This window comes from Leuciscus leuciscus, assembly GCF_965113295.1.
Source record: "Leuciscus leuciscus genome assembly, chromosome: 13".
NCBI lineage: Eukaryota > Metazoa > Chordata > Actinopteri > Cypriniformes > Leuciscidae > Leuciscus > Leuciscus leuciscus.
The window spans coordinates 33,533,706-33,549,228 of NC_138737.1; the positions used below are offsets into that span (position 1 = coordinate 33,533,706).

The 15,523-nt window shown below is 37.6% G+C and overlaps 1 protein-coding gene across 5 annotated transcripts; it reads left to right on the forward strand.

Moving 5' to 3' along the window:
• The first annotated feature begins 1,515 nt into the window (after positions 1–1,515).
• On the forward strand, positions 1,516–14,666 carry rer1 (retention in endoplasmic reticulum sorting receptor 1). Of its 5 annotated transcripts, none has more exons than XM_082188828.1 (8): positions 1,516–1,641; positions 4,332–4,417; positions 11,006–11,110; positions 11,335–11,434; positions 11,540–11,618; positions 12,522–12,657; positions 12,786–12,914; positions 13,814–14,666. In XM_082188828.1, the coding sequence occupies exons 2-7, from the start codon at positions 4,337–4,339 to the stop codon at positions 12,873–12,875; spliced, it is 591 nt and encodes a 196-aa protein (XP_082044954.1). In that variant the 5' UTR covers positions 1,516–1,641; positions 4,332–4,336; the 3' UTR covers positions 12,876–12,914; positions 13,814–14,666. The 5 variants fall into 5 exon arrangements, with proteins under 5 accessions (XP_082044954.1, XP_082044957.1, XP_082044953.1 ...); XM_082188831.1 differs by having other exon boundaries at positions 12,786–12,840; XM_082188827.1 differs by having other exon boundaries at positions 12,786–14,666.
• The last annotated feature ends 857 nt before the right edge of the window (positions 14,667–15,523 follow it).

Genomic DNA, 15,523 nt, shown 5'->3' on the forward strand with positions numbered 1-15,523 from the left:
TACAACTCCTACTCTATTAATTCTATAAACAGCTTGGGCTATTTCCAATAAAATATCCTGTCTTGCATCTGATTGCATGTTCTTAAAACTGGTTAACGCACTGCTTGAATCTGACCCTATTAGCACTTCCCTTAACATACTATTTTCAACCCACTCAAGGGCTAAGAGAATGGCCAGCATTTCTCCTGTAAACACTGACATTTTATCATTTACTCTCTTATTTAACATAACATTCACTTCTGGTATAATGAACGCAGCTCCTACTCTATTATCTTCTGTTTTTGATGCATCTGTACATATCTTAGTAAACTTAGAATAATTCTCCTCTATATATCTACTAACCTGATTCCTGTCAATACTATTCTTTTTCCACTCTAAAAGGTTTCTTACTGATTGTATGGGGTGGACAGGTGTCTTTATGCAGCTAACGACCTCAAACAGGTGCATCTAATTTAGGATAATAAATGGAGTGGAGGTGGACATTTTAAAGGCAGACTAACAGGTCTTTGAGGGTCAGAATTCTAGCTGATAGACAGGTGTTCAAATACTTATTTGCAGCTGTATCATAATAAAGAGTTAAAAAATCATATATTGTGATTTCTGGATTTTTTTTTTAGATTATGTCTCTCACAGTGGACATGCACCTACGATGACAATTTCAGACCCCTCCATGATTTCCAAGTGGGAGAACTTGCAAAATAGCAGGGTGTTCAAATACTTATTGTCCTCACTGTATATATATATACACTCACCTAAAGGATTATTAGGAACACCATACTAATACTGTGTTTGATATATATATATATATTATGTGTGTGTATATATATGAAGAGTTCAGATGCAAAAGCCTCTTAGTGCCATCTGAAATTTACTTCTAGAATGATCATTTTTATGAAGCTCGTATATTTAAGTTCAGTAATTTCACTTAAATGACAGTGTATTATGTATCATTCATAGGTCATTTTCATTGTCATTTAAGTGAAATTACTGAACTTAAATATACGAGCTTCATAAAAATTATCATTCTTGAAGAAAATTTCAGATGGCACTTTGAGGCTTTGCATCTGAACTGTGTGTGTGTGTGTGTGTGTGTGTGTGTGTGTGTGTGTGTGTGTGTGTGTGTGTGTTTTAAAGTGGAGAAGCTTCTTGCCCCAGGTAAAGGAATTAAATTTGTCACAATTTTAAAAAGTAAAAGTAGATTGTTCTTAAGGGGGAATCTTCACCCATCTGACCCTACTTGGATTTTTGAACCCGTTCATGTGGATTTGTGTTGATGGGCATATAGATACTTATAAAATCTTCTTCTTCTCTTTTTCTAAAAATAAATAAATAAATAAATCACATACCCATTAAAAAAAAAATAGTATCAGTATTGAAATCGGTATCGTTACAACTGTAACAAAAAGTATCGGTATCATATCGAAGAAAAAAAAAAGTTAGGAATTAGTGGCGTTGAGTTTAGATCTGCTGAACAGGGATCGATGTTGTCTGCGCTCGGCTGATGTTGAACAGGGAGCGATGTTGTCTGCGCTCGGCTACTGCGGTCTGACGCGGCTGCGTCTACAGAAGAACTGACGTGTTCACAGAGAAGCAGCGCGACGCGCGGATCGGCAGCCGAGAGTGACACAGCGGCACAACCGGGTAAGAGAAACAGATTTCCTGTCATCTCACTCCTCTTATAAACCTCTCACAGGCGATCCGACTCCTCGAATGTGTTAACTGTCCGCCTCATTTTATTTTCCTCTAGTGGCATGACGATTGTAAATTTAGATTTTCTAAAAGATGCCGTAAAAGGCAGTGCTAGCAAAGTTTACCACTCGCCTGCGTTCGGATTTCCCCGGAAGTGAGTTGTCCACTTTTCTGCGTGTCTGCTGGTCTTTGTAGTTCATTCTTGATGCCTCCCAGAGGAAGTTTCAATTACAAATTCGAAAATGAAAACTACAACGCTTGCGTTTCCGTCTTGTTGTATATAGAACGGGAAGTGTAGTTTATAAGTAGTCGTTTGTGGTTTGCGTCAAACGCAGAAGATCTATTTTAGAAACTACATTAACCAGCATGCTTTATGCCTTTAAGGAATCGGCTACGGCTAACAAACCGATGCTAAATAGCAAATTAGCTTAGAATGTCTGACCACTAGCCTTCTAGTTAGGTGGTTACACTATCAGCGAGTTTATGAAATAAACATTGAGGTAAGTATCTGTCGCACTGGTTCGCTTATGACAACAGACCGAGAACAAATCTGTACCGGAACTTTATCTAGTGTTCATTTGCATGCACAGTCCTGTTTGGTTCAGATGTCAGGAAATAGCCTAGACGTATCTGGATCAAGAATCTGCTCTGGGATCACTATAGTTTATTTAGCAAATGAATACACATGTTAGTATTCTCTACAGTGATGCATTAGATTCCACTGTAGTCGACAGCAGTGACCGAAAGATGAGGGAAACGAGCTGCTTCTACCTTTAGCAGAGACTCCAAACCATTTATTTAATGCGCCGTTATACTGAAGGTGATCTTGATGTAGGTTGATTATTTTCCTCGAAGAACCTCTTGTTCATTGATGTGGTGGTTTTTTGGACTTTGCCTCAGATTACATCTGTAGGTTATCATCATCTCGCGGAGGCTTACCCTGTTGTACGATCAGGAAATCAATTCCTTTAAAAGCACTCATGAGTGAATCGTATATTATCATCGACTGAAACGGGGGAAATGCACAGATCTGCAAGGTAGATAATGTAGTCAACAGTAATTTAGATTTTAAAACCTACGAACTTTTAACGTAATACAACACCACCCTTATCCCCGCCTGTGAAATGTCATTCAGTCAGTACAGAACAAATCAGGTGATCTAGAGAAAGAAATCAAGGAATTCCTGGATTCCTATTGGGATTTCTGGAACCCGGGTATCTTTATAAGTAACGTCCCCTGTTCAGAATACAGTATTTTAATGAAAATTTTGTCAAATGGAAATAAGCTTAACATATCTTTATTGGAAAGTGTTTCAATAGTGTTTTTCATGCTTGTTCAGTGAACCGTAAAAACATTATTGCACATGTACTTGTGGAACAGTCCTTAAAGGATTAGTTCACTTAAGAATTAAAACTTGCTGGTAATTTACGCACCCCAGCCCATGTCCTCCAAGATATTCATGTTTTTCTTTCTTCAGTCGAAAAGAAATTAAGGTTTTTGAGGAAAACATTCCAGGATTTTTCTCCATATAGTGGACTTCAACGGTCTGAAGGTCCAAATTACAGTTTCAATGCAGCTTCAAAAGGCTCGATCCCAGCTGAGGAATAAGGATCTTATCTAGCCAAAAAATCAGTTATATATTTATATATATATATATATATATATATATATAAAAAAATGAACCACAAAAAAACAATCCTGGAATGTTTTCCTCAAAAACCTTAATTTCTTTTCGAGTGAAGAAAGAAAGACGGATTAAGTGGGGGTGAGTAAATTATTAGGATATTTTAATTCTGAAGTGAACAAATCCTTTAAGACACTAACAGATTATTGGTGGTAGACAATTAAAGTCACAGTTCCAATACCTTAGGACACTAAAGAGACCTTTTTACTGATTGGGGAAAACAGCAGGAGAAAGATGGCCTCGGTCCCTGATCACCTGTGTGAACATGTCATGGTCCTGCTGCAGAAAGCATGAGGACTGCAGATGTGACCAGAGCAATAAACTGCAATATCCATCATTTAAGACGCCTAAGACAGTGTTACAGGGAGACAGGAAGTACAGCTGACTGTATTACACATTTTTTTTTTTTCACAAATAAAGAAATTGTTAGAAATTATATGAACAAAAAAGGAAGTAAACCCTGTAACCATCAGGGAAATGTGTTCTGTTTATGTCTCAGTCGTTTTTATGTGAATCTGTTTAAAAATTCAGAAGAGATATAGTAAACCATACACAATGCAATAGGGCTGTAAAAAATTAGATAAGTATAACATATCCTAAATGAATGTCAGATTTTCCAGTAGGATACTTTTTTTTTATTTTTATTAAGGCTCGATTTAGTTATACTATATAAATGAGTGCATCAGGTTGTAATTCTCCATGCTTTGAGCGCAAAACACTTAATGGTGTTGATGTGGCTGTTCAACACCATTATTAGCTATATGAACAGTTGTAATGTACAAGAACGTATGCTTGTCTAGGAGACATTAGGATGGAAATGTGCAGATACACAATGAGGTCAATGAGGAGATTTATATTGTGTTATTTCTGGGTTGTTTACTGTCAATATAAAAATAGCAAGCAAAAATAATCCCTTTTTTTGTCACTGTACCCTCATTATGCTACCCCTCATTCACAGACAGAATGCCAGAAGGAGACAGTGCTGGTGAATCCATCCATGGGAAACCATCAGCGATCGGAAACTTCTTTAAACGGCTCGGGCAGGTGAGGCTCTTGGAAATGCCACTGTCTGACTATTTAAGCAATCTTATATCACGATATGAGTAATTTTATTTCATGATAACGATATTGATCACGATTTTTGCATTAAATAGGGTTTTTATATAAAAGAAAGTGTTAACTTTCGACATTGATCATTCTTTTCACCAATTTCAATATCATAAAAACGCCCTAATACTAAGAAAAGAAAAAGAAAAACTCTCAAGCTTACAGAAGATATTTGAACAGTCAGTGATAAAATAAGATCAAAGAAATTAATTACAAGCAATAGGACAATAAACTAAAATAAAACAAAGACTCAAATTAAATAGACATACCTGAAAAATGTCAAGCACTAGAAATGAAAAATATTACAAAAATTGTATAAAGTAATCAAAAAATCCCACTGCATAGTCTTCTCTGTGATTCAGTCAAGAGAAGTGATTTCTGTTGTTTGATTAGCATTAATTACACAGACAGCATTAATTAATTATACAGCAGGTATACATTAAATTACCTTTTACATTAAAATCAAATGCACAGATCCAATATACTGTTACACATGCGTTTTCTTTCTCAACCATTTACTTTCACTTAAAGGTATAGCGGAGGATCTTTCCAAATTTTAGATAAGACCCGCCCTCTCCACTTTTTGAAAAGTTTGATTGATTCACCAGAATGATTGACAATTAGGAGGACCAATAGTTTAGACTACCCACCAGGAAGTAAAACATCCTCCGCTATACCTTTAAGACATAAATGACTGTGTTTGAGGATACTTTCAAAGATGGGCATTTTGACACGCAAGTATGTGTATTTCATCGTTCAAGCCCAATTACGCAGCAGGCGATCTCCCAAAGTCTGGTTCGTTTGACTAGTGTGATTGCTGGTACGCTGCACCATGCCCTGGCCTTCTTGAAGAGGTGGGCTTGGGCACGGGTCGATTGGGCTTGAGTGCGGCTCGCATGTATTGTGATCACTAACCGTGCCGGAGCATGGAGCAGTTACTGCTTTTGTGTGCGCTATTGTCATTATTTCCAAACTTCTATTACTACTACTTGGATGGTACACTTTTCAATTAATTTGAGTATATTTATATTTATTACGTGTCTGCTTCTCACCTTATTGACGAACAGGAATTGTAGTTTGCGAGTAAAGCTGCAAATTCCTCTATCAACGTTAGCTAGCTACCTCCGTAAAAATTCTTTTGATATGTGCAGTACTGCATAAGTGATAAATCTATTAGACAGTCTATTAATGAAAGCGATTTTCTTCCTGTTTTCTTCAAAACAAAAAGGCCCATCGTAATGACGTAACCGTGCTCCGGCCCGTAATGTTAAAGAGATAGTTCACCCAAAAATGAAAATTGTCATTATTTACTCAACCTCATGTTGTTCCAAACCCGTGAGACTTTCGTTCATCTTCGTAACACAAATGAAGATCTTTTTGATGAAATCTGAGTATTATCTGTCCATCCATTGACAGCTACGCAACTGACATTTTGATGCTTCAAAAAGTTTATGAAGAGATCGTAAAACTAATCCATATGAATTGAGCGGTTTAATCCAAATTCTCTCTTTATCACTCTATAAGATGAACTGATTGAATTTAGGCCCTTTTATTCAGATATAAACCTTGATCAGCAAACATAAACAGAAGCGCAACCAAACCTGCTTGACGTGCGAGAACAGACCTCTTGCAGAAGCTCAAACGTGCTGCGTTACACAAGAATGAACCTCACTGGTTCTTGTGGAAACTCAAACGTGCTGCGTAACACAAGAATGAACCTCATTGGTTCTTGTAGAAACTCAAACGTGCTGCGTAACACAAGAATGAACCTCATTGGTTCTTGTGGAAACTCAAACTTGCTGCATAAAACGAATAATGAACCTCACTGGTTCTTGTGGAAACTCAAACGTGCTGCGTAACACGAAAATGAACCTCACTGGTTCTTGCGGAAGCTCAAACGTGCTGCGTAACACGAGAATGAACCTCATTGGTTCTTGTGGAAACTCAAACGTGCTGCATAACACGAAAATGAACCTCATTGGTTCTTGTAGAAACTCAAACATACTGCGTAACACAAGAATGAACCTCATTGGTTCTTGTAGAAACTCAAACGTGCTGCATAACACGAAAATGAACCTCACTGGTTCTTGCGGAAGCTCAAACGTGCTGCGTAACACGAGAATGAACCTCATTGGTTCTTGTGGAAACTCAAACGTGCTGCATAACACGAAAAATGAACCTCATTGGTTCTTGTAGTAACTCAAACGTGCTGCATAACACTAAAATGAACCTCATTGGTTCTTGTAGAAACTCAAACATACTGCGTAACACAAGAATGAACCTCATTGGTTCTTGCTGATGCTCAAACGTGCTGTGTAACACGAGAATAATCCTCATTGGTTCTTGTAGAAACTCCAACGTGCTGCATAACACGAAAATGAACCTCATTGGTTCTTGTAGAAACTCAAACGTGTTGCGTAATACAAGAATGAACCTCATTGGTTCTTGTAGAAACTCCAACGTGCTGCATAACACGAAAATGAACCTCACTGGTTCTTGCTGAAGCTCAAACGTGCTGCGTAACACGAGAATGAATCTCATTGGTTCTTGTAGAAACTCAAACGTGCTGCATAACACGAAAATGAACCTCACTGGTTCTTGTAGAAACTCAAACGTGCTGCATAACACGAAAATGAACCTCACTGGTTCTTGTAGAAACTCAAACGTGTTGCGTAATACAAGAATGAACCTCATTGGTTCTTGCTGAAGCTCAAACGTGCTGCGTAACATGAGAATGAACCTCATTGGTTCTTGCTGAAGCTCAAATGTGCTGTGTAACACGAGAATGAACCTCATTGGTTCTTGTAGAAACTCAAACGTGCTGCATAACACGAAAATGAACCTCACTGGTTCTTGTAGAAACTCAAACGTGCTGCATAACACGAAAATGAACCTCACTGGTTCTTGTAGAAACTCAAACGTGTTGCGTAATACAAGAATGAACCTCATTGGTTCTTGCTGAAGCTCAAACGTGCTGCGTAACATGAGAATGAACCTCATTGGTTCTTGCTGAAGCTCAAATGTGCTGTGTAACACGAGAATGAACCTCATTGGTTCTTGTAGAAACTCAAACGTGCTGTGTAACACCAGAATGAACCTCATTGGTTCTTTTAGAAACTCAAACGTGCTGCATAACACGAAAATGAACCTCACTGGTTCTTGTAGAAACTCAAACGTGTTGCGTAATACAAGAATGAACCTCATTGGTTCTTGCTGAAGCTCAAACGTGCTGCGTAACATGAGAATGAAACTCATTGGTTCTTGCTGAAGCTCAAACGTGCTGCATAACACGAGAATGAACCTCATCGGTTCTTGTAGAAACTCAAACATACTGCGTAACACAAGAATGAACCTCATTGGTTCTTGCTGAAGCTCAAACGTGTTGCGTAACACGAGAATAATCCTCATTGGTTCTTGTAGAAACTCAAACATACTGCGTAACACGAGAATAATCCTCATTGGTTCTTGTAGAAACTCAAACATACTGCGTAACACAAGAATGAACCTCATTGGTTCTTGCTGAAGCTCAAACGTGCTGCGTAACATGAGAATGAAACTCATTGGTTCTTGCTGAAGCTCAAACATGTTGCGTAACACGAGAATGAACCTCATTGGTTCTTGTAGAAACTCAAACATGTTGCGTAACACGAGAATGAACCTCATTGGTTCTTGTAGAAACTCAAACATGTTGCGTAACACGAGAATGAACCTCATTGGTTCTTGCTGAAGTTCAAACGTGATGCGTAACATGAGAATGAACCTCATTGGTTCTTGTAGAAACTCAAACATGTTGCGTAACACGAGAATGAACCTCATTGGTTCTTGCTGAAGCTCAAACGTGCTGCGTAACACGAGAATAATCCTCATTGGTTCTTGTAGAAACTCAAACATGTTGCGTAACACGAGAATGAACCTCATTGGTTCTTGCTGAAGTTCAAACGTGATGCGTAACATGAGAATGAACCTCACTGGTTCTTGATGAAGCTCAAATGTGCTGCGTAACACGAGAATAAACCTCATTGGTTCTTGAACAAACTCAAACGTGCTGCGTAACATGAGAATGAACTTCATTGGTTCTTGCTGAAGCTCAAATGTGCTGTGTAACACGAGAATGAACCTCATTGGTTCTTGTAGAAACTCAAACATACTGCGTAACACAAGAATGAAACTCATTGGTTCTTGCTGAAGCTCAAACGTGCTGCATAACATGAGAATGAACCTCATTGGTTCTTGTAGAAACTCAAACATACTGCGTAACACAAGAATGAACCTCATTGGTTCTTGCTGAAGCTCAAACATACTGCGTAACACAAGAATGAAACTCATTGGTTCTTGCTGAAGCTCAAACGTGCTGCATAACATGAGAATAATCCTCATTGGTTCTTGTAGAAACTCAAACATACTGCGTAACACAAGAATGAACCTCATTGGTTCTTGCTGAAGCTCAAACATACTGCGTAACACAAGAATGAAACTCATTGGTTCTTGCTGAAGCTCAAACGTGCTGCATAACATGAGAATAATCCTCATTGGTTCTTGTAGAAACTCAAACATGTTGCGTAACATGAGAATGAACCTCACTGGTTCTTGATGAAGCTCAAAAGTGCTGCGTAACACGAGAATAAACCTCATTGGTTCTTGAACAAACTCAAACGTGCTGCGTAACATGAGAATGAACTTCATTGGTTCTTGCTGAAGCTCAAATGTGCTGCAGAACACGAGAATGAACCTCATTGGTTCTTGCTGAAGCTCAAACATGTTGCGTTACACGAGAATTAACCTCATTGGTTCTTGCTGAAGCTCAAACATGTTGCGTAACACGAGAATGAACCTCATTGGTTCTTGCTGAAGCTCAAACATGCTGCGTAACACGAGAATGAACCTCATTGGTTCTTGCTGAAGCTCAAACATGTTGCGTAACACGAGAATGAACCTCATTGGTTCTTGCTGAAGCTCATACGTGCTGCAGAACACGAGAATGAACCTCATTGGTTCTTGCTGAAGCTCAAACATGTTGCGTTACACGAGAATGAACCTCATTGGTTCTTGCTGAAGCTCAAACATGTTGCGTTACACGAGAATTAACCTCATTGGTTCTTGCTGAAGCTCAAACATGTTGCGTAACACGAGAATGAACCTCATTGGTTCTTGCTGAAGCTCAAACATGTTGCGTTACACGAGAATTAACCTCATTGGTTCTTGCTGAAGCTCAAACATGTTGCGTAAAACGAGAATGAACCTCATTGGTTCTTGCTGAAGCTCATACGTGCTGCAGAACACGAGAATGAACCTCATTGGTTCTTGCTGAAGCTCAAACATGTTGCGTTACACGAGAATGAACCTCATTGGTTCTTATTGAAGCTCAAACATGCTGCGTAACACGAGAATGAACCTCATTGGTTCTTGCTGAAGCTCAAACGTGATGCGTAACACCAGAATTAACCTCATTGGTTCTTGCTGAAGCTCAAACATGCTGCGTAACACGAGAATGAACCTCATTGGTTCTTGCTGAAGCTCAAATGTGCTGTGTAACAAGAATTAACCTCATTGGTTCTTGCTGAAGCTCAAACGTGCTGCGTAACACAAGAATGAACCTCATTGGTTCTTGCTGAAGCTCAAACGTGCTGCGTAACACGAGAATAAACCTCATTGTTTCTTGCTGAAGCTCAAACGTGCTGCGTAACACGAGAATGAACCTCATTGGTTCTTGCTGAAGCTCAAATGTGCTGTGTAACAAGAATTAACCTCATTGGTTCTTGCTGAAGCTCAAACGTGCTGCGTAACACAAGAATGAACCTCATTGTTCTTGATGAAGCTCAAACATGCTGCGTAACACGAGAATGAACCTCATTGGTTCTTGTGGAAACTCAAACGTGCTGTGTAACACAAGAATGAACCTCATTGGTTCTTGTACAAACTCAAACATGCTGCGTAACACGAGAATGAACCTCATTGGTTCCTGCTGAAGCTCAAACATGCTGCGTTACACGAGAATAAACCTCATTGGTTCTTGCTGAAGCTCAAACGTGCTGTGTAACACGAGAATGAACCTCATTGGTTCCTGCTGAAGCTCAAACATGCTGCGTTACACGAGAATAAACCTCATTGGTTCTTGCTGAAGCTCAAACGTGCTGTGTAACACAAGAATAAACCTCATTGGTTCTTGCTGAAGCTCAAACGTGCTGCGTTACACGAGAATGAACCTCATTGGTTCTTGCTGAAGCTCAAACGTGCTGCGTAACACAAGAATGAACCTCATTGTTCTTGATGAAGCTCAAACATGCTGCGTAACACGAGAATGAACCTCATTGGTTCTTGTACAAACTCAAACGTGCTGCATAACACGAGAATGAACTGATAAAACGCTATAAGCTAACCATGCAGCACAGCAGCGTCACATGAGTGTAACTGCAATAGTGACAATAGTCAAAAATCTCAACCTGTTAATCGTGTCTACTGGTTTATCTTCCACCCCTAGTGAGTGTTGTTGGATAATGAGAACTACTTTTTCTCTTTTAAATGCAGATTTATCAGTCATGGTTGGACAAGTCAACACCGTTCTCAGCATTCCGATGGGCGGCCACTCTTCTTCTAACGGCCATATATATGATCAGAGTATATATTCTACAGGTAAAAACACCATCTGTTTAGGAATGTTTGCAAAATACTTTAATTTATTTAATTTATGCTTTGACAATAAGGGTAGAGTTATTATGCAGTTGTAGACTTATGATAATGTTCTTGTTGTGTAATTGCATCTTGCGGGTCTACAAAGTTCATTTGATTTGAGTAACTTGCATTTTTCATCGCAAAACATTAACCAAATGGACTGAATCATTTGTGTCTTTTATTAGGGCTGGTACATAGTCACATATGCTCTCGGGATCTACCACCTTAACCTCTTCATTGCTTTCCTCTCACCAAAAGTGGATCCCTCATTGCTTGATGATCCAGGTAAGACTGGCATTTGAAATGATCTTCTTATCATCAGTGACATTTGCATCGCTGAGGTGAATTTTTATTTTTTTTCCTTCCCTAATCGATGTCTCCCTTCACTAGATGAGGGTCCAGCACTACCCACAAAACAGAATGAAGAGTTCCGGCCGTTCATTAGGAGGTTGCCAGAGTTCAAATTCTGGTGAGTTGTCACATTAAAGGGATAGTTCACTTTGAAATTAAATTTTGGTATGTTTTAACTTACCTCAAGGGCATCCAAGATGTAGGTGTCTTTTTTTTCCGCAGTAGTTTCAATTTTGATATTTTTAGGTCAAACCGTTCTTGTCTGTCAGTCATATAATGCAGGTCGATGGTCACTGTCTCAAAGAGCATGCACAGAGTCCAAATTAAAACAATTCCCCATCGTAAGTACACATTGATGGCCCAAGACACGAAACGAGCGGTTTGTGTGAGAAAACGAACAGTATTTATATCGTTGTTACCTCTTGAACAAATGATCTGAGAGCGCGGGCAGGTATAGATATATACACTAGATGTCGCATTGGCTACTGCAAAACCGTAGCCAATGCGACATCTAGTGTTAAACCAGGCCTTAGTAACTCAAAGTATATAAAAGTCTTGCTTCCAACTCTAATCGGCCAAACAGGAGAACTTAAATGCCAAACGTCTGCAGATTTATCGTGATATATCAGTTAATATATCAGTTGTCCACAAAATATCATACAATTAGTACGTTGCAATAAGCTCACAGTAATGTTGTTTTTTACATATTTAATTTTAGACCTTTACCCCTGGTTTCACAGACAAGGCTTAAGATAGTCCCAGACTAAAATGCATGCTTGAGCTGTTTTAACTGAAAAAGCAACTTGACCTGAAATACCTTTTTAAACATGTCATTGTCATTGTTTTGTCTCAAGATACACACCAGTAATGTTTTTTCTAAGTCATGTTTATAAAAGCTGCTTAATTGAACTAATGCCTAATCCTAGCTTAATCTACGCCCTGTGTGTTAAACCAGGCCTTAGTAACTCATAAATGTGTGATTCAGTTTAAGTGTTTGTTGTTTTTTTGCTTGATGTTTCAGGCATTCAGCGACGAAGGGCATCGTCATCGCTATGATATGCACATTCTTCGACGCCTTTGACGTGCCGGTGTTCTGGCCCATCCTCGTAATGTATTTCATCATGCTTTTCTGCATCACCATGAAGCGGCAGATCAAGGTTCGCCAACAGAAGCATTTCTTTTTCATATAGCTGAGCTGTTAAAAGCAGCGTTGTCTAAAATTATAGTTCCAGTGATGTAATGTTGTTAACTTGAGGTTTTGACACTGTTTGTGTTTCCTCTACAGCACATGATCAAGTATAGATACCTGCCCTTCACACATGGGAAGAGGACTTACAGAGGCAAGGAAGACACAGCGAAAACCTTTGCTAGTTAAAATTCCCCTTCCTGAAATTAAAGTTATTGATGAAGAATGGTGCGTAACGGGGGTTGAGGTTTTTTTTTTCTCTTTTGCTTTTTCTGAGTAAGAAAAAGCCATGCCTGTTGAAACTTTTGATCGACATTGAAACTGTAATGATGCCTTTAAGCGTTTGGGCCTTTGAGAAATACTGTTGAGAGCTTCTACACTGGCAAATTTTAATATATTTGGACAACTAAGTATGAGATTTGACAGATTTTTTGCTCAGTGGTTCCCATTCTTCTTCAAACCTAGAGGATTTGATACTCATTTCTGGTTTATTTTAAAAAACTTTTTCTCAGTGGAACACAAAAGGAGAAATTTTACAGAATGTCCCTGCTGCTCTTTTACATACTTTTTATTTTATGGAAAATGGCAGCAGGAATATTCTGCCGTGTGTTTAATTGATGAAAATAGTCATGATGAGAAACGAGTTTTGGTTTAACTATTTCCTGATTATTTACAAACATGGGAATATAATATAATAGTGAGAAGTTTAATATTCGAACCCTGGTACATTTGATGTCTTTCATAGATAATAACATTGGATTCAGTATTCAGACTAACGCAAGAAGCTTCCATGAAGAGAGAGGAGACATTATTGATCATAGGGACTTAGTGGAGTTTCATCTTGCCACATGTTAATATTTGCCTTTTATGAACATTTATAAATCTCTTAATGTGCTGTAGCATTGTATTTAATTTTTGTACATAGTTGTCCACTTTATTCACATCCATTCGTGCTGTTTGTAAGTTATTCTTCAGTAGGTAAACCGTTTCAAACCCCCTCACTTTGTACGTCAGGATTTTTAAAGCAAACGTGCATTCCATTAAAATGTTGATACAAAAATATTGGCTGTATGTTTTTATCGTTTAAGCATTCCCAATTAAAACTGTCTCTCTTTTTTCTTTTACAGAGGAAACATAAAGTTGAGTGCTTTAACTATTACAAATGGATGGCGAGGGTTGAAGGTTGTTCTTTGTTTTTGTTTTTTCTTTTCTGTTTTTCTTTTTCTTTTTGAGCTGGGCCATAACTAGTATAGATTTTTTATTTTTATGGGCAAGTGGAGAGAACTTCAATAAGCATTTGAGATGAGGATACATTTTTCCTATTAGAGTGCAGTTTTTTTTTTGGAGGGGAGATATATATAAAAAATGTATAATGTATAATTTTTTTTAATGGTTAGCATGTTTTTTTTTTGAAAATGCCATTTTTAATGTATTAAATTAATCTCCATCAAAACAAAATAATAGGTTTGTTAAATCCTGATTAAAGACATTGCATGTTTTAGGTTTTCTTGTGCTGCTGGTTAAGAGAAAACAAGATGATTTTAATAACTAAGTGTAAATTTTTCACTTCAAATGCTATTAAAAAGCTGTGTCCCTTCACTGCTTATTACTTTTTTGTTTTTATTGTTTTGTTTTTTTTATATATAAGTTTAGTGAATAAATCAATTGAAGTCTGTTGATAATTCTGGTAACACTTTATTTTATTGTCCTTGTTACTTGTAATAATTAATTACAATATAATTATAATTATATTATAATTACATGCAACTAAACCAAACCCTAACCTTATGTTAATTAATATTACTCCGCACTTAATTCAATAATTACTGTAACAAGGACACCTTAAAATAAAGGGTAACCCATTTCTGTATTCTACTTGCAAGAGTGTTTGGTTGAGTCTGAATCGAAGATGAAGTGTAATGTATTAGATGCATTATTCTGTATGTATTATGAAAATTTGATAAACACAATCTTACAACATTTTGCATTTCCATTTACAGTACAGAAGCCCCTAAGAGACACTTGGGTTCCAGCTAAAAATGAATGAATGTCATTGCATTAGATAGCAAAACATCAAACCAGCTGGAATCTGCAAACATATGATGAGAGTGCTTTACTCAGAACTAGAGTTATCTATCTTTCTTCTTTTTCTTTTTCTGAACAGGAAGGAAGTGTGGGATAAGATGTGCCAGTCATTACTGACATGTGATCATATATTTAGAAAGGGTCCTTCTAGCAAACCCACAGCTGCCCGAGTAGCAAATGTTAAGTAGGCTATTTTTGCTATAAAACAAACCATTAGCCTGTCAAAGGTTTAATGTGTGTAATTTGACAACGAATAAGATAAATCTAGACAAACCAGTAATCTTGATAATCTTCCTCCCTTGCACTCATTTTCTGAGTTTAGTTTTGTGGTAATATACGTAAAAACATTTCCCTGTGGGGGGCAGCAATGCGACAGACATCGAGTCGATCTGGCAAGCGCATGTAATACACACTTTTATTCCGTTTTGCATTTGCTATATGTTAGAATTCAAATTTGATGTTATGTTATCCTACTGAGACCCATATATATATTAGACTTTTTTTTCCTTTGTAAAGGATTTTATTTTAGCAAATTTGTTTGGTTTCACAACAACAGCCTCCTCTTGGTCTTTAAAAATGACTGACATTGACTGAATTATGGAATTTAGCACTCTTATGGAAATATTATAATATTTTGAAATTATCATTAAAAATGTGATTCATTTTCAAATTGTTTGTCTTTAAATAAACATCTCAGGAAACCGTTATGGAGTTTCAAATCAGAATTATGAAAACAGGGCATTGATTTCATA